The sequence below is a fragment of the Malaclemys terrapin genome, chromosome 5 (genome assembly GCF_027887155.1).
Source record: "Malaclemys terrapin pileata isolate rMalTer1 chromosome 5, rMalTer1.hap1, whole genome shotgun sequence".
NCBI classification, from domain to species: domain Eukaryota; kingdom Metazoa; phylum Chordata; order Testudines; family Emydidae; genus Malaclemys; species Malaclemys terrapin.
Window position 1 is genome coordinate 58016569 of NC_071509.1, and position 23650 is coordinate 58040218.

Here is a 23650-nt window from a genome sequence, read left to right on the forward strand (position 1 = left end):
CTAAAGATTCAGATTGCCAGTAAGGTTGGCAGAGTTATTCTCCCTCTGCACCCCTGGCACACAGTGGCTTGAGAACCTACAAGATATCTATCATGAAATACCTATTCAGTATTCAGTATAAGCTCTAAGATATAACCGCATTTGCTCCAATCCCTCAGATAGAGACAAGCACCTACAAGATCTCTATCAAGCATTCTTAAAACTACAGTACCCACCTGCTGAAGTGAAAAAACAGATTGACAGAGCCAGACGAGTACCCAAAAGTCACCTCCTACAAGACAGGCCCAACAAAGAAAATAACAGCACACCACTAGCTGTCACCTTCAGCCCCCAACTAAAACCTCTCCAGGGCATCATCAGAGATCTACAACCTATCCTGAAAGATGATCCTTTACTCTCACAGATCTTGGGAGACAGACCTGTCCTCGCTTACAGACAACCCCCCAACCTAAAACAAATACTCACCAGCAACCACACATCACTGAACAAAAACACTGACCCAGGAACCTATCCTTGTAACAAAGCCCGATGCCAACTCTGTCCACATATCTATTCAAGTGACATCATCATAGGACCTAATCACATCAGCCATACCATCAGGGGCTCGTTCATCTGCACATCTACCAATGTGATATATGCCATCATGTGCCAGCAATGCTCCTCTGCCATGTACATTGGCCAAACCGGACAGTCTCTACGCAAAAGAATTAATGGTCACAAATCTGACATCAGGAATCATAATACTCAAAAACCAGTGGGAGAACACTTTAACCTGTCTGGTCATTCAGTGACAGACCTGCGGGTGGCTATATTACAACAGAAAAACTTCAAAAACAGACTCCAACGAGAGACTCCTGAGCTGGAATTGATATGCAAACTAGACACAATCAACTCAGGATTGAATAAGGACTGGGAATGGCTGAGCCATTACAAACATTGAATCTATCTCCCCTTGTAAGTATTCTCACACTTCTTATCAAACTGTCTGTACTGGGCTATCTTGATTATTACTTCAAAAGTTTTTTTTCTCTTACTTAATTGGCCTCTCAGAGTTGGTAAGACAACTCCCACCTGTTCATGCTCTCTGTATGGGTGTATATATATCTCCTCAATATATGTTCCATTCTATATGCATCCGAAGAAGTGGGCTGTAGTCCACGAAAGCTTATGCTCTAATAAATTTGTTAGTCTCTAAGGTGCCAAAAGTACTCCTGTTCTATTCAGTATAGATTGGTAGACTCTGTAGGAAAAGTTCTCTTTTGTGATTGAGCCAGTTTTTTCCTAGCTACTGTACACAGTTGCAGGCTATTTACATACATTGAACACGATTCAGGATTGAGCATGTCAGCAGGGTATTGTATGTTTCAAACTAACAAAAAATGAGTGGAATGCAGCTCCATTGTTTTGCTTTGTCACCACATGAAAGAAAACTGTTTGTTTATTTTTTATTTTATTTTTTTGGTGGTCAGCTTAGTAAAGGCAGACAAAATAGTTTACTTCCACCCATAACAAGCCAATTGTGTGTATCCTTACACAGTGATTATAGGACTGGTCCACAGCTCTTTGAAATCAAAGGTACTTTTAATGTGCTTGATATTGAGCGGATGCATAACTGCTTTGCTGGATCAGTGACAGAGTGCTGAGTGAGCACCTTGTAGGACTGAGTCCTCAGTCTCTGACAGGCCATCGGGGGAGCAAATTCCAAATGTCAGGGTTTACAACTAAGAACCCCTCTATTTCCAGCATTGGAAAACAGAGTCCCATGTTATGAGACATCCTAGGACTCAACTGCCGTGACTGGACATAACAGAACATATAGGTTTTGTGATGTTACTAAGTTACTGTTTACATAGAGCTAGGTGACAAATAGACAGAGCCAGCCTTTGGACTTCACAAAGCCCACAGGCATAGACCTCAAGCCCTAATTTAGTAGAACTATAAATATCAAGGCTAATCTCATCTTCCTTTTTTTTTTAAAAAAAAAAAAAAGGTTCTATCTTTGTTATTGCAAAGAGAGCCTTGAAAATACCAACTGATTGCTAGGGTTAGCTTGTCACATTGATTTTTTCCCTAGATATCATAGTTTATTCAGATTCTCCTACAGCCATCCCATCTGACAGCCCCATGTGAATATTAATTTTTACTCTTTCCCCTATTGTTTCAGTGGGTCTTTCACACAGCAAGCTGGGAAAGAAAAGCAATTGTTTAAAAAAAAAAATCACACTGTGTTTTTACAACAGAAATTTGGTGAATTCAGGGAAAGGTGCCCAGGTGCTACTTTTAGCTCATCTTTTTATTTTTAAATTGATCTGATTTCAAGTTGACAGTGTCCCTTTAAATCATAGTATACAAAAAATCAGTGTCAAATTACTTGATTAGCTGAACAGACTATAAGCTCTCATTTTAAATAAAGGTCACTAAACATTATCTCAAACAAGCAACTGAGGTTTCTCAGTGGAGCCGGAGAGGTCATTTTACTGTATTTCCTTGGCAGATGTGTCTGTCCAATTCTTGTCAATCTGGGGATATGGAGAAGGCAATGTGCTGAGTAGTATCAGATAAATATTTTTGAAAATAATTAAAAATAAAGGGGACTCAAGGAGTAGGCAGAAGTGATTGGTGCCAATTTGCCAGCAGTCATTACAGATTGAAAAGGACTGCTCTGAAGACTACAAAAATGACGGTAGACCACTAGCTACTATCCCAGCAAAGCCTTCAGATTCCAGATAGTGAAAGAGAAGGGCAACTTTTCATTTCTTTCCTGGCATTGTGTCTTTGAAATTTTAGGCTTATGAATACTTACATTAAATGAATATTTCTAGCTACATCATTTGGATATTGTGGTTAAATAATTGTCATTTTCTGGGTAATTTCCTACTTCTTATTATTAACCTTGGACATGTTCTGCCTGTGCTTGGGGAAATGTGAACTTGAGGGTTTGCTCATATTCTTGTGGCTTAGCCTAGTTCTCTGTATTGTAGACCAGTCAGGAGCGCTGGTCTCCTCTCACAAAGTTTCCCAGTGTGCTATGGTGTCAATATATGCTGAATTTATTTTTTTTAAGGAGCTGGAGAAAGAATGTCAGTGCATTTAATCACTGTTTTCCAAACCACATTGTCCACCTTTTGTTTGCTTGTGCAGAATAAACTTATAGAATGCCAAATAAAAAAAAATAAACTTCCAGGAGGGCAGCCCCAATCTCCTTTTTAATAAAAGTTTAACACCACACCTCAGAGCTATCAACATTTTCTGAGGTATAGTTAATTAGTAACTTTTATTATCCTTATTTCTCTAGTACTTCAATACAGTACACTTCAAGTAGTGGCATGTGTACATGTGATTTCTTTGTCTACTTATAGACCTGTTTCTGTCTTAAATACAACTGCATGCTTCCAGCTTTGTCAACATATGGACAATTCTAACGCATCCAAAGAAAACTGGTAAGACCAACTCTGCCAAAAGCATAGGGAGATGTCCATATGGTTCTGATCCTGTGCTCTTGTTAGGGTTGTAGGAATTGATCCTATGTAGGAATCCTTTCTTAATGATGATGAGCATTTGGCAGAAAAGGCATCCCGACAAAGAATAAAGATATACCCACAAAGGTAAAATATTGATGAACAGATCTTTGGACCAAATTCATCTCTGCTGTAACTCTATTGACTTCAATTAGCTTTCACCAAGGTTGGTTATGGTCCTTTATAGTAAAACGCAGTAAGAGCATTGTTGAAGAACAGCTATAAAGTAAACTGCTTTAAACATTAGACTAATTGAAGTTCACTTGATTCCATAATGTAACAAAACCCTTTTTCTTTCCTAGGCCACTATCTGTTACATAGAGTCTATGGGTTTGTGTATCATTAAATATTTATTCCTTCCATTATTTCTTTAAATGCATATAAAAGAATCCGCTTATTTCCTTATATTGTGTCTGGTGCAATTTTTAAGAACCCATTTCGTTCAATAGTTTTTTCAAAGGGGTTTTCTTACCATATGGTATTCATTACTTCCTATTAAATTAATATGAATAAGATAGGTAACAAATATATTAATGTGCTGTAAAGTCTACCTATGTAGTAGTTTCTTATATGGTCACCATCACTGTAGTATCTGATTCAATGGATATCATCTATTTTTTTCCCCTATGGAAAGCATAAGAGACTCAACAACATTGAAAAAACAACAGAAAAACAGCATTGTTTTGCCTGATTCTTTGCTCACTTATATCAATGTCACTTCATTGATTCTCCACCATACACTTCGTATAGCCATGAATACCAGTGTTAAATGGGTGTAACATGCTATCAAATCAGAACACTTTACACCCATTTTTCACTTGTTTTGCACCATGTGCATACGACTATACACTGGTGAACAGGGAAACATGCTCACAATGCAAGGCACTAGAGAATCGGACCACTGACTTCGGTGGAGTTACTCCTGATTTTCTCAGATGGTGAGAGGAGAATCAGACCCATAGTTTCATAGAAAATCAAATCTTTCCTGAGTTTACCAAGGTTGACAGTTTGCCTACTTGTGGGGATTTTGCACTGATTAACAAGTGTATGACTTTCACAGAAAATTCTCATGCATTGTGTTTTGAATCATTGCTTCAAGTAAAAAACAGTATTCATGTCCTTACCCTCAGCCTATCTCTCCTCATGCAGAACTTCAAGAATTTCTTCTAACGAGGTAGATCATTCCTCCAAATTTGGGGCCCAATTCAGTGGAAGCAATCCCATCATAGGCAACGACTCCAGGGCTGGAGCACCCACAGAAAAAAATTAGTGGGTGCTTAGCACCCACCGGCATCCAGCTTCCCTCCCCCCCCAGCACCTCCCACTCACCAGCAGCCCCACTGATCAACTCCTTCCCCTTCCTCTGAGCACCTCCCATCCACCATGGATCAGCTGTTTCGTGGCATGCAGGAGGCACTGCAGCGAGGGAGAAGAGCGGGGATGGGATGTGCTCGGGGAAGGGGCAGAACTGGGTTGGAAGAGGCAGGGCGGAGGCATAGCTGGGGTCTTGGGAGGGGGCAAAGGGGTGGAATGGGGGCAGAATGGGGATGGGAAGAGGCAGGACAGGGGTTAGGGTTTGGGGGAAGGGGTGGAGTGGGTGCAGAGCCTGAGCTTGAGCGTGGGTTGAGTACCCCCAAGGAAAGGAGAAAGCCAGTGCCTGTGAATCCCCTTGACTTCAATGGGTATTAGTTCAGGTCCAAAATTTCTTCAACAGACAAATCATATATTAGGAAATGAATCCAATTGCTATAGAATCATAGAAATGTAGGACTGGAAGGGACCTCAAAAGATAGAGTCCAGTCCCCTGCACTGAGGCAGAACTAAGTATTAACTACACCATCCCTGACAGGTGTTTCTCTAACCCGTTCTTAAATATTGACAGTGACGGAGACTCCACAACCTCCCTAGGTAATTTGTTCCAGTACTTAACTACCCTTGCAGCCAGGGCTATAACTGGATCATGAGGGATTTCTCCTTTAAAAAAAATCATATTTGTTTATTATGCATCCATAGCCACCATCTAGGTGGCATGTGCGATCTGTTGTATTTCTAGCTTTTATTGACTCAGAAGCATATTCAGTGGGACAGTGGCTACAAACTGTACTGACTCCATTTTTTTCCATGCAAAAGCTGCTCTTCCAGACCTCAGAAGGGAAATTGTTTTAACCAAAATTGTATGATGCTCCAGCAAACCATGTCATCCATAGTAACCAGCCTGTCTTCTCTCCAGAATTTTTGTTCTGTATAATGAAGATAAATGGAAAATGGTCAGGCTTTGTAGACCCAGTACCACTTACAGTGTCACTACAGGGTTTCACTTAAGGCTATGTCTTCACTGACAATAAATAAGGTGTGTTTTTACTGAGGGGTAATTAACACACAGCTATCCCACTGTCAAAACATAGCCAAGACAAGGCACTTTCATTTATTAACGTTACCCCATTATTAAGTTTTAGGACAAGGAATTGACTGACACAGATAATGCTACAGTTCTTAAAGGGCACAGTTTTTAATTAGTTTTAACTCTGAGACTAATTAACAGATTTATTTTAAATTCACTGAAAGCAACTGGATTTCCCCAGCTGGGCATTCCCTGATGTATCATAGAATCATAGAATATCAGAGTTGGAAGGGACCTCAAGAGGTCATCTAGTCCAACCCCCTGCTCAAAGCAGGACCAATTCCCAGCTAAATCATCCCAGCCAGGGCTTTGTCAAGCCAGGCCTTAAAAACCTCCACGGAAGGAGATTCTACCACCTCCCTAGGTAACGCATTCCAGTGTTTCACCACCCTCCTAGTGAAATAGTTTTTCCTGATATCCAACCTGGACCTCCCCCACTGCAACTTGAGACCATTGCTCCTTGTTCTATCATCTGCCACCACTGAGAACAGCCGAGCTCCATCCTCTTTGGAACCCCCCTTCAGGTAGTTGAAGGCTGCTATCAAATCCCCCCTCATTCTTCTCTTCTGGAGACTAAACAATCCCAGTTCCCTCAGCCTCTCCTCATAAGTCATGTGCTCCAGGCCCCTAATCATTTTTGTTGCCCTCCGCTGGACTCTTTCCAATTTCTCCACATCCTCCTTGTAGTGTGGGGCCCAAAACTGGACACAGTATTCCAGATGAGGCCTCACCAATGTCGAATAAAGGGGAACGATCACGTTCCTCGATCTGCTGGCAATGCCCCTACTTATACAGCCCAAAATGCCGTTAGCCTTCTTGGCAACAAGGGCACACTGTTGACTCATATCCAGCTTCTCGTCCACTGTGACCCCTAGGTCCTTTTCTGCAGAACTGCTACCTAGCCATTCGGTCCCTAGTCTGTAGCAGTGCATGGGATTCTTCCGTCCTAAGTGCAGGACTCTGCGCTTGTCCTTGTTGAACCTCATCAGGTTTTTTCCGGCCCAATCCTCTAATTTGTCTAGGTCCCTCTGTATCCGATCCCTACCCTCTAGTGTATCTACCACGCCTCCTAGTTTAGTGTCATCTGCAAACTTGCTGAGAGTGCAGTCCACACCATCCTCCAGATCATTAATAAAGATATTAAACAAAACCGGCCCCAGGACCGACCCTTGGGGCACTCCGCTTGAAACCGGCTGCCAACTAGACATGGAGCCATTGATCACTACACGTTGAGCCCGGCGATCTAGCCAGCTTTCTATCCACCTTACAGTCCATTCATCCAGCCCATACTTCTTTAACTTGGCGGCAAGAATACTGTGGGAGACCGTATCAAAAGCTTTGCTAAAGTCAAGGAATAACACATCCACTGCTTTCCCCTCATCCACAGAGCCAGTTATCTCATCATAGAAGGCAATTAGGTTAGTCAGGCACGACTTCCCCTTCGTGAATCCATGCTGACTGTTCCTGATCACTTTCCTCTCCTCTAAATGTTTCATAATTGATTCCTTGAGGACCTGCTCCATGATTTTTCCAGGGACTGAAAACCCTCAGTTGGTGTTAGGAGAACTCTGTTGCACTCCAGCTATTTTCATCAGGTAGCTAGGCCTTTGGAGGCCATAGTCAGCCTGCAATATACAGCTGCTCTATACAAGATTGGCCTACAGCTGCCGCAGAATGAGGAAGCGCTAACCAGCTTGGGTTCAGTCGTGGCAGACTGTTACAGACAGCAGATACCAAGTCAAGCTGAGAATCTAGGCCAGTCTGTTTGTATGATCATTATGTATTCACAGAGAGAAATTCAAGCAGATGCATCAAGTAAGTAAGTGCAATTCCCAAACGAGTCTCTAGGCCAAATTCTACACAGACTTTAATGGTGGTGTAAATATTATAAGTCAGATTCTGCTCCCACTTACACTGGTACAAATAAATGTAATTCAGTGCAACTACTCCAGATTTAAACTGGGGTAACTCGAAGCAGAATCTGACCTATGTCAATATGATGTTTAGAAAATGGATGCAAGTAGCAAAGTAATTACTTCACTGCGCTGACATTAAAAGGGGCGGGGGAGCGCTGTGGTACTGTTACTCTTACTTCTGTGCTGCTGCTGACAGAGGCGCTGCCTTCAGAGCTGAGCAGCTGGAGAGTGGCAGCTGCTAGCTGGGAGCCCAGCTCTGAAGGCTTAGTATAAATGGCATTGTGTTGTGGTGACATCTACTTATTAGGGGTCTAATTTCAGAATGTCAAATCAGGGTAAGTTTTTGAGCATTTACTTTGCACCATCTCAGATTGCTAGCTTGGTGCAGGTTATTCTTACACATGACACGTAATCTTTAAGACCACCATTTATATTACCACTGAATTTGATGCACCTACATTTTTGAGCCTAATCCTGCATTTTTTGTTTTCCTAGAAATCCCACAGTGTGGTAGTTCAGAATGTGCAAGGGATGAGGGGCAGGCCCTACACGGAAATCAGGGCCGGCTCTACCATTTTTGCCGCCTCAAGCAAAAAAAAAAAAAAAAAGCCACTCGGACTGCCGCCCAGAATGCCGCCCCTTAGCATGTGCCGCCCCAGGCACGTGCTTCCTCCGCTGGTGCCTGGAGCCGGCCCTGACAGAAATATTGCATCTTAATATCCGACTACCTGAAAAATACCTCTGAGCTGCTTAAACATGAATTTAAATAAACATGCCAACGTTTCAGACAAAAACTAGATCTATATAAAATTTTAAAGAGAAAATGGATATTTATTTTGAGTTACATAAGCTTACTACTGCTGTCATCACCAGTTCACGGTGGACTTTTTGATTTTCAGGAACAAAAATATGTTGCTGATGCACAACTGTTTCCTTGCTCAGATGTATAAGGGCAATTTCTTATAAAATAAAATTTAAAAATTGATATTAACATACATGTAGATGTCCTGTCTCTGCCTAATATTAAGCAAAAATTAGATTAAGCTGATTATAAAACTTCCTGGGTGACTTTAGCTCTAACAAAAACAAGAGCTCAAAGGAAGATTGAAACAACTCAGTAAATGCCTGTAAAAATATGTCAGATTCTTGGGCTTGCTGGAAGGGATGGGGCTAAAGGATGCTGTGGCAACACTGATATTATGCCAGGGTCTGACAGAGTTTAGCTCCTGTTGCTCAAAAAAAATCATGAGTACCTCTCAGAAAGAACGGTCAGACTAAATGAGCATGAATACCTCCCTTTCCCCCATTCGCCTTGATAGTTGAATTCCAACGCTAAAGAACGGGGAACATGTGCATTTGATTTGGCTCTTAAAACTGAACACAATATCGGTATGTATTGCATGTTACTAAGTAAACAATAAAGGAATAGAAAATTACTAACAAAAACTGCACAATAGTCACTGTCAGTATGCAACTTTGAAGAGATTGGATATGCAGCTCCAGGGAGCAAGTAAGTAGAAGTAATCTTAGGGTCTTTTCCTTTCTGGATAGCAACTCAAGCCCAAGGGAAGAAAATTAGAAAGTTTAAATACAGTTTACAGTGCAAGATAATACTGTACTAAAGAACCCGATTATCCTCTCACTTATAATTAGTGCATTTGTTTCTGTATCATTTCCCAGAGTCCTGAAGAAACTGTTATGGTTGGCATAGTTTCAACTGCCATGTGGACAGGGTCTAATAAAAGAGTTAAGTCTTGCTCACAGCTTACCTTTAAGTCATTAGACTTTACACACATGAACAAAACATAATGCTGTTTGAAGTTGGAATATCTGAATCCAAAAGGCATTGTTTTCTTGTTAAAGAACTGAAGGGTAAATGAGGATGAGCATGAAATGAAGTTAATGTATTGTACAAGCACAGAATCCTCAAACTGGGATGTGATAAGATTTGACTGTGAAATGGCACGTTGGTGATATTACATGTGTATAAATAAGTTGAGGTCCTAGAGTTCCTCAACAAAACTGTTGTAAGAATTTTTTTAACCTGGGCAAAACAACATATTATTCACAGAAACAGCTGGATCGTTTTAACTGAAACTTACCCAAGAATTTGAGGCAAAAACCCAATTTAGCATGGAAAAATTCTGCCCAAATAGTTGAAGTTTGTCAAATTATATGCAACTGAAAACTGTATTATAATAGAAATTATAAGGTAACCTTAACTACATGTATCACTACTTGTGCTGCCTATAATGTTTGTTACGGTTTGTTTTGTTGCACTTCATAAACAAATCTCTGACACAGATTATCAATCAGGATACAGCTTCAGAACATTTTGGAAAGGGAAGGCAGATTATTTGTGCAAGCTCTTTTTAAAACTTGCATCTTTTCTATTGCCATGAGTTTGAGTTAGAAGCTGGAAGGGGTGGAGGAGGAAAGTTCCTCCCTACTCTCTCACATGGTGCCCTGATTAACCACAATCTCTTGCTGAGACTCCTGTTAGTGGGTACCTGTCAGTTTTTATGGTTAACCACCTTCTAAAATGCAAGTTGTAACAACAACATGACATTTTCTAAAGTCCTGTGTGTGCTGATGGAATTCCCTGAAGGATCCCTCTACATCTGGTTTTTTCCTAGTTTATATGTATGCTTCAGAATCTGTGTTATATCATACAACTAGGCACCTTGGCTTGTACTTTTAGCTTTCACCTGCCAATTATTATGAACAATTTACAAGGTGTTTTTAAATGGCTCCAGCAGGCAGAGCTCCTATTAACAGAGATACGATTGCTGGTTCTCTGCTACATCACAGTTGCACATGGACATAGTGGACAGTGGTGGCCAACAGGAGCTGGTTGCTGCTCCCTGATGCCCAGACACTTGGCCCTAGTGGAAGTTAAAGCAGAAAGAATTCTATTTCTACTACTAGCATGAGAGCTTAGGAGAGCAGGGAATCAGGAATAGCAAAGCTTGACTCCACTGAGCCCCCTTCTGCCTCCAACATGCCCTCAAGCAGGCCCTGGACTTGGACCCTTTTCCTACTTCTTCCGGGAGTGAAAGTGTCAGCTGGCATAGAAAGTTGAAGAGGGAATTCTCTAGGGGGAATCTTCAGCAAATTAAAATCCAGTTCCATGGGAAAATGTGACACTCTGAAAAAGATTTTGTTCTGATTTGGAAGGTTAGAAACTTTGAAATTTCCCACAAATTTAAATTCAGTCTTCACTGCTTATGCAGTAAATCTGGCCCAGAAGGTTACATTCACCTCTAGTGTAAATAGGCAAAATGTTTCAATGATTTGGACCATTGATTTTGTTGAAAAACTCTAATGCCTTATAATCTGGATAAAATTATAAATTGAACATTTATATAGCACTTTTCCTCCATAGATTTTCAAGTACTTTACAAAGATGACTAAAACATTATTATTTGTTTCATATATAGGGAAACTGTAGCACAAGGAGTTTAGTTGACTTACCCAATATTATACAGCAAGCCGGTGACAGAGCAGGCACCAGAACCCATGTCCCCTGATTCCCAGCCCATTGTCTAACTATTGAACCAGATTGCCTGGCAAAATTGGTGTTTGTAGTATTAATTTTCTTTGTTATATTAAACAAATAACAAATGAGATCCACAGAATTAAACATTTACACATATTTTTGTAATCAAGCTATAGAACATAGATTCTAAAGTTTTTTCCCAACCTTTCACATTTTGTGTCGTTAGAGAGAGGATTTTAATAGTGTTGATTCTTCATTATTGTCTCCAAACAGTTCCTCCCCAAATATAAATACATAAGCAAAATATAGTGTAAAGCTAGAAATAGAACTATTTCTGTAAGTTAATTTTGGCTATCTGCAGGCTAAGGCATTAGTCCTTGGAAGGCCAGGAGCATGAAATGACAAATGCAAATTTATGCTAAAATAATCAGGCACTAAAATAAACAGTTCTGAAGTATTTTGTTCTCTCAGATAGTAATGGTGGGGTTTGTATAAAACATGTACTTATTTTTAGCAATCCATCTAGTGATGCATTATAGTTTAGAATTTATCTGTCACAACATTTTTGGAGATGCAATATAAACTAAAACCTCTTTGCTTTAATGATTAAATATAATCCCAGCTCTATGAAGTCTTCCTTTTGTATCAAGCATACAATTTGCTTGCATCTAAATTAGTTGGCCAGCAAGAAAGGACAGTGGAATCTTTATAAGCAGCTGACTTCTCTTGAGTCTCATTTTACATTTCTGGTTCCATTACCATTCAAGTGAAAGAAGATACTGTAGGTAAAATAGAAGAGGTGAGTAACAGAGACATGAGGGCTGCCAAACATCAGCTACTAGTGAGAGCTCCAAAAATACCTAAACACTCACTGGTATTACAAAGAACACAAGACACTATTCTCTTGGGGCATAGGTAGCACCTTTAGGAATAGCACTACAGCATTGTCTTTTATAGGAGCTTTTCCTGAGCAAAGGCTGTAGGATCAGTCCCAATGTTTCTCAATCTCAGTTGGACAAAGAGAGGCTACTTTTCAAGTACAGAACAGAAATCAATATCCATACAAACCGAGGAGACACATGGGGCGGTCACATGTCCTCCCCTTTAGATTGTGTAAGGTGACCAGATATCTGGATTTTATAGGAACAGTCCCAATATTCAGGGCTTTTTCATATATAGGTCCATAAAACATACTAACAATATAAATGCATTATTCCTTAAATATTTCCTATATATATCTCTTTCAATTATTATGAATCTTAACAAGTTATGAGATTTCTATAGGTATCTTACATGTTACTCTTTATGCATAGATATATTGTAAGACATATTTATGAGGTCTGAGGTGGGAGATGTTTGCTAAGAACAGGGGACTCTTTACCAAGGGATTTGTGTGTAATGGGACCACTGCCATATGTTTCCATATAGTAAATCTGCAGCTTCCTTACCCCCCCTAAAAATCAGATATTTGTTATTGTTTTTTTTAATTTATTTTCTGTCAGGCAGGACATATTTCATAGTAAATAGCTCCATTTGTGCATTTCCCCAACATCCACTTAGAACAGATGTGACACTATTGCAGAATTCATGACAACTTAGTGGTTGTGATGCTTTAACAAATCTCTAATGGCAGGAGACAAACTTCAGCTCATTTCACAGAGATTTAATAACATAACATCCCTTCTATCACTATGGGAATGTAGCCATTTTTTAAGAGTTGTTTTCAATTCCTCAAGAATGTTCCAGTAATCAGCACTAGATACACAGGAGTGATTCATAAGAGAAAAAGACACATAGTGAGAGTTAAAAATAAGACAAATAATATTACATCATTATGGACAGATTAATATGGGATCCTTAGGATCTGAGCCTGGTGGTCTGAAGATCCCAATGCAACAATGAGGCAGTAAGACCTAAGTTTTAAAATATCCACTGATTTTGGGTGCCTGTTTTGAGATCTCCAAGTTGAGCTCCAGGATACTGGTGAACTGAAACACCCCAAAAGTGTGGGGAATTAAGGCCAAGAAACTTTTTCTCCAATCTTCAGCTGTAGTGGAGCAGTGCTTAACTCAGCTGAAGAGGGATACAGGCAGTTTAAAGCCAGCATTGTACGCCTCAGGTCTTTGGGCCACTGAGGTTCTGTTCCCATCCCTGCTGTGAATCAGAGAAGCCTGAAAGGGATGTTTGGGGATCTGGGGAGTCCTTACCATGCACTTTTTCCCTAGTCACATGCACTTTGCCAGCAGCTGGGCTGAGAACTGGCCTGAGGCTCTGACCCTTTGAAAGAAAGATCAAAGGAATCCACAGGAAGTTAGTGGGTTAGCAGTGTGTAAGGGGGAGATAGCGGAAGTAATTCTAGGCAGTCAGTGGAGCTTCAGAGAAAAAATCTTTGCAGGAAAGCTATAGGCCAAATTATGGTCGGAACTTTCCCTCCCTCCTCAGTGCACCACTTTCTCCCTGAAAAAATAAACAAACATGGCACTATGTTAGGTTTCTGACTGTAAGGAGAGGTTAGAAGGCAGAGTTCTAATGGATCTATGCCTCCCACTCCACTTAATTCATGCTGATTTGTGATTTCCATTCTTTCACTCTCCAAAGAGTTTAACAATTTGAAGAGAGAGGAAAACTATCAGAATAACTGCTAGTTCATAAACATTCAGACATTTCTCACAAAGGATGATTAAAGAGAGGACTTTTTTTGCTTGGTGTATTGCTGGTAGCTAGGATAGTGTTCTTTGTTCAATCATGAATGACACAGCAACACCCTTATTATTTCTTTGATTGTTCTTTATTTGGGTTGTATAATTTGTATCAAGTGAAACAAATTCATTCTGCTCTGTGTTGTGGTTCCTATCTAATGATTGAACAAATAAACTGATCTTTGTTCTGTAATCTTGCATGAATACTAGACTGCTCCAGGACATGTTCAAACCTGTAGAGGAAATAAATTAATACTAATAGGCAATGCCAGACACAGCAAGGAACACTTAGCAGCTTGTGATTTCACTTCCAAATTGTACTTAAAAAAAAAATCCATCTGAACTCGTTCTTTAAAAAATAAAGGTTTTGCTTATTTGATAAGAAATATGGGCTCACATTTGAGTTAAAAACACTTTACTCATACATTTTAATGCAGTCCAAATTGATTATACACAAAGAAAAACATGGAAATGCAGGAGAGGGGGGGTTATATTTTATTTGCATAATACCATCAATATATCAGGTGCTTTTCAAGCAGCTAGGAGGAAAAGGTCCTGGGCCTCAGGAGGTTACAATCCAAATAAACAATGTGCAAACACATGAAAAAATATGCAGAAAGAAGTTTGCTTTGTGTAACCGGGTTGTACATCAGTCTACAGTACCTTTTCTCATGAGATTTCCAAAAGGGGAAGGGAAATGGCTTTTTCTGCCACTTTTGCGTTCAAATATTAGGAATATGTCCTAGCTCAGCTGACAAGTATTGTTAGCATTCTCATAAGTTAAAAGTCTGGATTTATCCTACAGCAAGCTCAGGAAAACTGCTGAAGATTTTATCAGCAAGTTTGGGAGCAATCTATTTTTTTCCTGCTAGAGAATTTACTATTTAAGCCTTCCATGTCTTATGTTTACATTAAGTGCAATTTGATCAGCCTCAATAGGGCTTCTTTGAATGCATTAAGTAATCTTCCTTCCTTTTTCCTCTCCAAAATATTAAGGGTAATTTCATAGTTATCTGTAATATCATTCATGGCTTGGCAGAGAATGAACCCTCCTCAACTCAGACTTCTGAAAGGAATTTGAGAATTCCCACCGGAAAGAATGTGTTCCTAACAGCTCTAGAAACCTACCTTTTTGTTTGCATTGGAAAAACAAGCTTTCATCTTCACTCTAATGATTCAGACTTCTAGATTGTACATGAGGAAGATGCAGGATCACTTTGCGTTTAATGAGCAAATTGGTTAGAAATAACTGCTGGAGGCTCTTTTTTGATATTGAATATATCATATTGTACACATGTGTATCTTCCTGTCGTCTGTGGATTTTCTATGTGGCTGAACTGTTCTATACTAGTAGGCTGAAACTTCATCCAGTCCTGTGACTGGATCTTTTAAAATATTTTTTTATCGCTACAAAAAGAATAAGTTTAAAACCCACTGTAGAATTTAAGCTAAAGTTTATACTGCAGCATAGAGATGCATATGAACCACATCTTATTTATTTATAGGCTTTCCTCCAGCCCTTATCAGCCTGGTGTCTGCATGCCACACATTTGTGTATCTACTCTCAGCAGTCCCACTGAAATAAAGTAAATGTCACACCTGTTTTACAAAGGGGTTCAATATCACACAGTGAATCCATGAGAGAGCCCAGAACCGAATCTAAATCTCCTTATCCCCAATCTGCTGCCTTAACCACAACACCTTCCTTCTTTATTTCCCAATGTATAGTGTGTGACACTAGAAGGAATTTAAATAGTGAGTAGCACTGAGTGGGGCAGGACACTGGCCACCAAGTAAAACCATGGAGAGATACATGAATACCCCTCCATGCCTACCCCCTGGGATTATTGCAAGAACTTTCACAGTATTGGCACAGGAGCCAGCAAACAGCTGAGATCAGGGGAGTTTGATTGGAAAGGAGAAGGGAGGCAAGCCCCTGTTCCTTAGTGGCAGAGTGTATGTTCTCAAGAGTGTCTGCTTGCTTGCTGGGTTGCTTTCAGTTTGCAAAGTGTGGTAAGGGACAGTATGTTGTGAGAAAAGGATCACAGCTGAGCTTTGATTAGGGGACCAGGCTTCCCTAATCAGCAGGCCTATAAAGGCAGCCAACTGGTCAGCTAGCAGCACATGAGCCAGCAAACAACTGAAAACAGGGGAATTTGGAAAGGAAGGGGGAGGGGAATTTGGAAAGGAAGGGGGGGGGGGAATGTTGTGTGGGTTTTCTGTTGACAGATGCTTAGGAGGGGAGGCTCTGCTTGTTACAGAGGCAGCAGGGGTAGTGACCCCCAAAATGGATAAAACACTGAAGATGCAAGATGTACATTATTCTGGAGAGGGTACCTGAAAGGTGCTTCATTTGTATGATGTGCTGCCTGATAGATCTGATGAAAGAGAAGATCTCAGGTTTTGAAATGCAGGTAGAAACTATGGTTAAGTTTTGACAGGGATTTAAGCAAATGATGAAGGAAAGGCCAGAGGAGGCTGAAGGGAAAACTCAGGACTTGCAGATGCAAGCTGGACTGGACAACTGTGAGGGTAGACTACTGGGTGAATTAAGTGGCTAGTGGAAATATGTACTTACAAGAACCAGGTAGAGGAAAAGACCAGCTAGTGCAGGAGACAGGGCTAAGGAATAGGTGTGCTGAGTTGGAAAATGAAGGGGAGAGAGTCACTAACAGAAGATGGGAGAGCAAGGAAGAATAGCTAGCCCTACAAAAAGAGGGGCAGAGACAATGGAGATAACCAGAGTTCAGAGCTACAGGAAGACAGAGGATGACTCTCAGAAGATTGCAAGTGAGAACAGAAGACAAAACTATTTGCATCCAGAAGGGGCAAGGCTGGAGAATCACAGCAATACCAGGAATTCAAGAGCAGCGAATAAATAACTGTTACGAAAGATCCACACTATTGCCTGGGTGTGTCTTGAAATGCTCCTAGGGTTTATATAGGGCAGGGAGCCAATCAGGAACTATGGGGCTGCTGTCTGTCAAACTCTTGAGGCAGAACTTCCCATGGTCTGTGTCCACAGCAGGTCATGGAATGTGTAGTGTAAACTGGTTACAGCTGCTGCTGGGTGGTAGCCTGGAGGTCTCAGTTGCCCAGCAGCTCTACTGGCCTGAGTTCTAGACCTGTGGGGCCTTATCCTGAGGATAAGATTAAAGGTTTAAAGGATCCTAAGGAGGAGATTAAAGATAATCTAGGTATAGCCCACCACCTAAATGAATACTTGGTCTCATTTCCTAATAAGAGTAATGAAGAGCCTGGGCACAGTGAACAGGGTGTCTACTGAGAAAGAAGATGCATAAAAAGTGAAAATTACAAGATCCAAGATAGAAGCCAAACTCAAACAACTTAATGGACCAAATCATGAGCTGTGCATTGTCTTAATCTAAGAACATTAAAAGACCTGGCACATGAAATTACAAACCCAATAGCAAGGATGTTTAATGAATCAGTAAACTCAGGGCCATACCCCATGGGAGAACTGCAAATATATTATCTATATTTATGAAAATGGGAGGGGGAGAAAGTGGTAGGGGAAACTATAGTTTGACCTGAATTATATGCAAGGTCTTAGACCAAATTTTGAAAGACAGAGAATTTAAGGATATAGAGGTAAACAGTAATTGGGATAAAATACAACATGGTTTTACAATGGGTAGATCATGCCACACCAAACTGATGCCTTTCTTTGAGAAGATAATTGATGTTCTAGACAAAGGAAATGCAATAGATTTAATCTACTTGAATCTGATACAGTTTCACATGGGAAATTCTGAGTTAAATTGGAGAAGATAGGGATTAATATGAAAATCGAAAGGTGGATAAGGAACTGGTTAGAGGGGAGACTACATTGGGTCATAATTAAAGGTGAACTGTCAGGCTGGAGGGAAGTTACTAGAGGAGTTCCTCAGGGATCAGTGTTAGGACCAATTTTATTTAACATTTTCATTAATGACCTTGGCACAAAAAGTGGGAATGTGCTAATAAAATTTGCAAATGACACAAGGTGGGGTGATATTGCCATTATAGAGGAGGACCAGAATATCATACAAAAAGATTTGGATAACCTTGAAAACTGATCGCCCTATTTGGAGTCTGGAAGGAATTTTCTCCCAGGTCAGATTGGCAGAAACCCTGGGGGGTTTTCACCTTCTACTACAGCATGGGGCATGGGTCACTTGCTGATTTGAACTAGAGTAAATGGTGGATTCTCTGTAACTTGAAGTCTTTAAATCAGGATTTGAGGACTTCAGGAACTCAGCCAGAGGTCATGGGCCTATTGCAGGAGTGGGTGGATGAGGGTCTATGCAGGAGATCAGACTAGATGATCATGGCCCTAAAGTCTATAAGAACATCTGTTTTGTGGTCAGCGAATGAAAAGGGCAGGGCCTGGCCCTTTTTTTTCTTTTGGAGTTGGAGAGAATGTGTACAGCAGTTTGCATTCAGATCTGTGTTTTGATTCATACTTGCATAAGGATATATGAGGTTTACTCTTAGTTTCCTTAAATTAAAGATTTTTGTTTTAAATTTTTATCTTGATGCCATATGAATCAACTATCACCCAAATAAACACTCTGCTCTTCATCTCTATGGTCTTCCCCTTCCCAGTCACACATTCCATTACCCTGCCAGTAGAAGCAGGGCCAGCTCCGGCACCAGCTTCTCAAGCAGGTGCTTGGGGCGGCTGCTCCGGAGAGGGGCGGCACGTCCAGATATTCGGCGGCAATTCAGCGGACGGTCCCTCACTCCGCCTGGGAGCGAAGGACCTCCCGCTGAATTGCCGCCGCAGATCACGATCACGGCTTTTTTTTTGTTTTGTTTTGGCTGCTTGGGGCGGCCAAAACCCTGGAGCTGGCCCTGAGTAGAAGCTGCTTGTGCTAAATCAGTGCATCTTCAAGTGTCCAAGTTCCACCACCTCCTTGGATGACCCTAACTACTTTCTGGACTGCACTTGCCAAGACCAGATCTCTGTCAAATAGCTTTTCTGCTACTGAACCTGCAATGAGGAGTTTGCTGGCAAAAGCATGTCAGGCTTTTAGTACTTTATGTCTAGACATATTGATTGTGAGAAAAGATAGAATTCCTCTGTCATCATGGGGTGTAAAATGAGAATAACCTAGAACAGGGGTTCTCATTACAAATTTTTTGGTGGCCTCAGAGTGCTGGTGGCCACTCTGACAATTTTTCCTAAAACACTTAATTAACTTTAGGAAAAACAAATAAATATGTACATATGCACATCAAAATCATTGTAATTTATTTATTGCTAGCTAGTAAGTCTTCTGGTGCTTACCCTGCCATCCTAGGGCGGAAGCCCGAGCCACACGACCCCCAGGAAGGTGGGCAACTCACAGGCTGCCTGATCCTCCAAGGTTGTGCCCCAGCTGTCTCCAGAGGAGGACAGGGCCCAACCCCTGTTAGCAGCCCCAGCCACCAACATCAAGGTGGCACATCCAGGAGCAACAGGGAGGGGAAGGGGGCAGCTGCTTTGCCCCCAATCACTGTCCAGGAGGTTGTGGCCGCAAGAAAAGCCCCTGGTGGCCGCATTTGGGAAATGCTGACCTAGAGTCAACTTCCATTTATTTTGGAGGAGAATATGGGGAAAATCATATTGGCCACATCTAGCCATTCTGGCTTGTTCTAAATCCCATATGAATTCGACCTCTTCTACTCCCATGTCATCAGTGAATGAAATGTGACAAACTAGATGTGATATTACAGAATTTGCTTACTGTATATGATGCAGCTGCGATATATAGTGACTAGTTTAAAGTCTGAGCTATGCTGAATGTGATGACAGAACAAAAGTGCTCAGATGATGGGCATGATATAAGGACCTAAACAGAACTGGCTAGAACAGAGCTTCAGAACAGAATAGAGAGAGAGATATTATATTGATTCTAAAGAACATACCTAATTAAGCTTCTTTTTAAAAAAGTTCTGTCTATACTAACACCTCTGCTATGGCTTGATTCTGTAGCCAGTCAGTAACACTTTGGAGGCAACAGGAGTTCTGCATGAAAAGTGGCTTCAGCATCATCCCTGTATGATAGGTGGAGATGGTAATGACACCTCTAATTAAGGTTACTTGATACTTTCCATTATAAGATCTTGTTTTCTGCTGGTTACAACTTTGCCAAACTTCAACTGTTTGGGCTGAAACTTTCTATGCTAGATATCTGCCTGACGCTAACTTTTTTTTTTTTTTTTTTAAGGGAGAAGGACGGAGAGGGAAGTTTCAGCAAAAACACTTTAGCCATTTCCTAGAATGAGATTAGGGAAAAACACGTTGCCCATGTTAACAAAATTCTTACAGCTGTTCAGTTGAAAAGCTCTAGTATCTCTATGCTTTGGAATAGGAACTTGAAAAATACAAGCCAGGGATGTATCTTTTGCTCTTCCTTGAAAAAAACACCCAAATCTAGCCAAATTATAAGATTTTGAAATGTCTCAGTTTACACATGCTCAGCAGAGACTTTTGCAGCATCAGTTCTCTAATTACTCGGTTTGCCTTGGGCATACTCCATCTCAGGATTACAGGGGCAGAGTAGAACTTTGCCTGAAATTGCTGCTTCTGGTTGCTGTGGCTGGCTGTGAGGATGAACATCAGGACTGAGAGGAGGAAGGCTCTCTTGTGCTCATGAGCACTCCCCTGCAGGCCCTCAGGCAGTGTGGGGGAAGAAATTTCCCGACTTAAATGCTGAAGGGACAAGAGCCAGATTGGGGACACAAGAGAGAGTAGAATGGAACAAGGACCCTGGTGGGGGAGACTGGGACTGGCTGGGCAAAGAGACTTGGAGTGGAAGCCAGGGGAGGGATGCTACTTTGAGATTGGATGAGAAGCCAGGGGGGTGGGGGAGGGAATTGAGACTGCCTGAGCAAGGAAACTGGGACAAGGAGTCTGGGTCAGGGGAAGACTGTGCCTTGGATGGGAAGCCTGGATGTGACTGGGCAAGGACAGTGGGAGTGGAGCGAGGATTCTGGGAAGATCTAGACTGGGACTAGTTAGGAAAGGATCTGCAAGGAGGGGGAGAGCCAGGACTGGAAAAGGAACAGGCTAAAAGGACAAGTGGCAAAAGGGGGCAGTCTTGTTGAGGTGAGGGGTGGGGGTCACAAGGGTCTGTTACCTGTAAAGCATGCTATATTTCAGAATCTTGACTGAAAGTCAAGATTCCTAAGTCTCATCATTCCTCTGCTGTCTGCAAGTATGTATCTGTGAAACCCTCTGGAAAAGGGAGTGTTCCATTCCCTCTCTAGTCACTAGTTCACATAGAAGATAACTGCTACTATGAGTTACTCCATGAGCTCAAGTGGCAGAAGTCTGTGCTGTGGATCTAAAGGTTCCAACCCTGCTGGGTATCATGATGGAAATGCTGGGGGAGGGTTTCAGCTTTTCTTTAAAATTACACATACAAAAACTACATTAAAAGAATGTTAAGTTTGCTAAAGCAAGCACTCAAAAGTTAGGAAGTGCCAGAATTAAAGTTGCCTATATAACCTTAATTTGGCTCCCCTGTATGTATATATTATGATACAGTCTTTAATTACAGGATCATACATAATATTTTCCACTGGACCCCTGCCCCATTCAATGTACAGCATGTCCACTCATAGATGCTGGAACTAAGGGTGCTGGGGGTACAGCATGGTTTGAAATGGTTTCCATCACATACAGAGTTTACAGTTTGGTTCAATGGCTCTCAACATCCCACTATACAAATTGCTCCAGCACCATTAAATTGCTGGACATTCTGTAACATTCTTTTAATGTAGTTTTTATGTGTAATATATATTCACATTGCTTTTTAAGACAATGTAGTGAATCTATTTTGTAATTTTTCCATTAAATCTTATGTATTGTGCATAGATTTAGATAGAAACGTTTCCAAATGAAAAAAGTCCAAAATAGTGTGGGCCAAGTTGGCAACCCTCCTGTTCTCCATTCCCCAGAAGGTACAAATTGCACCTGTGTACCAGCCTAGTCTCTTGTGTCCTAGGAATGGCCAGGTGATGTTCCTACTGCTGTCCTTCCTCAGAAGCTCTGGCATTGTAGGCTGCTTTGAATTCCACTGGGGATTCCAAAGGAGCCTCACCAGCAGAGGTTACAATAGCAGTGCACTCCTCCTTCCTGACCAATACTACTCACTTTTGGGGAAGTCCTGGCCCCCATTATGCCCATCGTCAAGTGGAAGTTTCCCCTGCTTCTAGAGTTCTACTGCTAAGTATTCTACATGGGTGAAAGTTGCCATAAACCCTGGATGAACTTTGTCTGGTCTCTTTAGCAATCCTGTACACATTATTTGTATCTCCAGGCTCAAGGCCAGATTCTATTCTCATTTATACCCATATAACACTACTGATTTTAATGAAGTTACTCCAGATTTATACAGGCATAAATGAGGCAGAGGAGGGAGGGTGGAGGGAGAAATCTGCCCAATTTAGATGGATTTGCTAAAAGATTAACTGGATGGATTATATTAACTAGATATTTAAACAACATTGGGTTCAAAGTCTGCTGGTCTGACCTTCATGACAACAGATTTCAGAGAATACCACCACCCATGCCATGTGTACCAAACAATTCCATTGTCTGTCTTTGCTGTATAAGGTCCTTTGTAGTACACACCATTCAGATTGGAAGTGTGACACCTGGTGGGAAAGAAAGGGAAAACAAAAACAAGACATTAATGTTAATTAAGCAAATCTGTTTTGTCTAAAAGCTTCAGGGATTTGTAGTTATTGCATGAGCCAAAAAAATCGCTATGTTGATGACAGTCTAGTTTGACAGCTGCAGGAATTTGCATTCGTGGGGCTCAATGCCACTAAACAATAAAGGCTAAATTAGCGCACAATTTCAAGGGTTCTTAGCGGCATCAAAACAAAAAGTGCTTTGTTCCTTGACTCCATTCCTTTAACACCATTAGTTCCCTGACATTTCACTTGCTAATCTGCTTCACTAAAGAATGTTTCCAGACTTGTTAAGATCATACCTAGCAACAAGGGTATGTGGCAATGAAAACTTTGTGAAAGGAATGTGGCATTATTCCTCTGTTGTTTTGGAGCAATTACTCTAAATCCTGCATTTACTGCCAACACTTGGAGTTTCACATGAAAAAATAATCATCATCAGCTCAGCTATTAAACTACTGATTTCATATTTGTTGGAAAAATATGAAATCTCTCTACAAGTTAAATATAGGCATTCTGGCAATCCTCCAATAGCTGGATCATCTGACTTACCATTTTAATTGGCATCCTTCTCTGGCTCTCTAACACATTGCAACAGTATAAATTACATTTGTAACTGTCAAAGAAATATTTTGCTATGCCACAGCCCCTCTGCCTCATTAATTTTGTTTCCATGAAGGAGGATGTTGGGATCATTGTGACCATATAGACAATTACACTTTTTTTTTTTTTTTGGCAGGATATTGTAGTGAATCTGTTTAGCTGTAGCTCCAGTACTAGATTATAACAACTGTTGAGTCGGTATTTTGTTGTTATTAGTAGTTAGTTGTCACACATTATGATGGATTTTAGAAAGCTGTCTTTACGTAGAATTAAAAAAAGAAAACAATCCAGAATGAGCCTTAAGGATATAACTATTGGCAAATGTT

At 40.9% G+C, this 23650-nt stretch overlaps 2 protein-coding genes across 4 annotated transcripts in view; one reads left to right on the forward strand and one right to left on the reverse strand.

Moving 5' to 3' along the window:
* Positions 1-4007, forward strand: part of LOC128838514 (uncharacterized) — a 50698-nt gene extending 46691 nt beyond the window's left edge. Inside the window, exon 3 of the mRNA XM_054030767.1 lies at positions 159-4007. Coding sequence (XP_053886742.1) covers positions 159-940 — 782 coding nt within the window. The 3' untranslated portion in view covers positions 941-4007. The remainder of the gene's footprint in view (positions 1-158) is intronic.
* Positions 4008-14431: 10424 nt separating this feature from the next.
* FGL1 (fibrinogen like 1) overlaps positions 14432-23650 on the reverse strand; it is a 75707-nt gene continuing 66488 nt past the window's right edge. For all 3 annotated transcript variants that reach the window (XM_054029305.1, XM_054029307.1, XM_054029306.1), the window contains one exon: positions 14432-22682. In XM_054029305.1, coding sequence (XP_053885280.1) covers positions 22523-22682 — 160 coding nt within the window. In that variant the 3' untranslated portion in view covers positions 14432-22522. The remainder of the gene's footprint in view (positions 22683-23650) is intronic.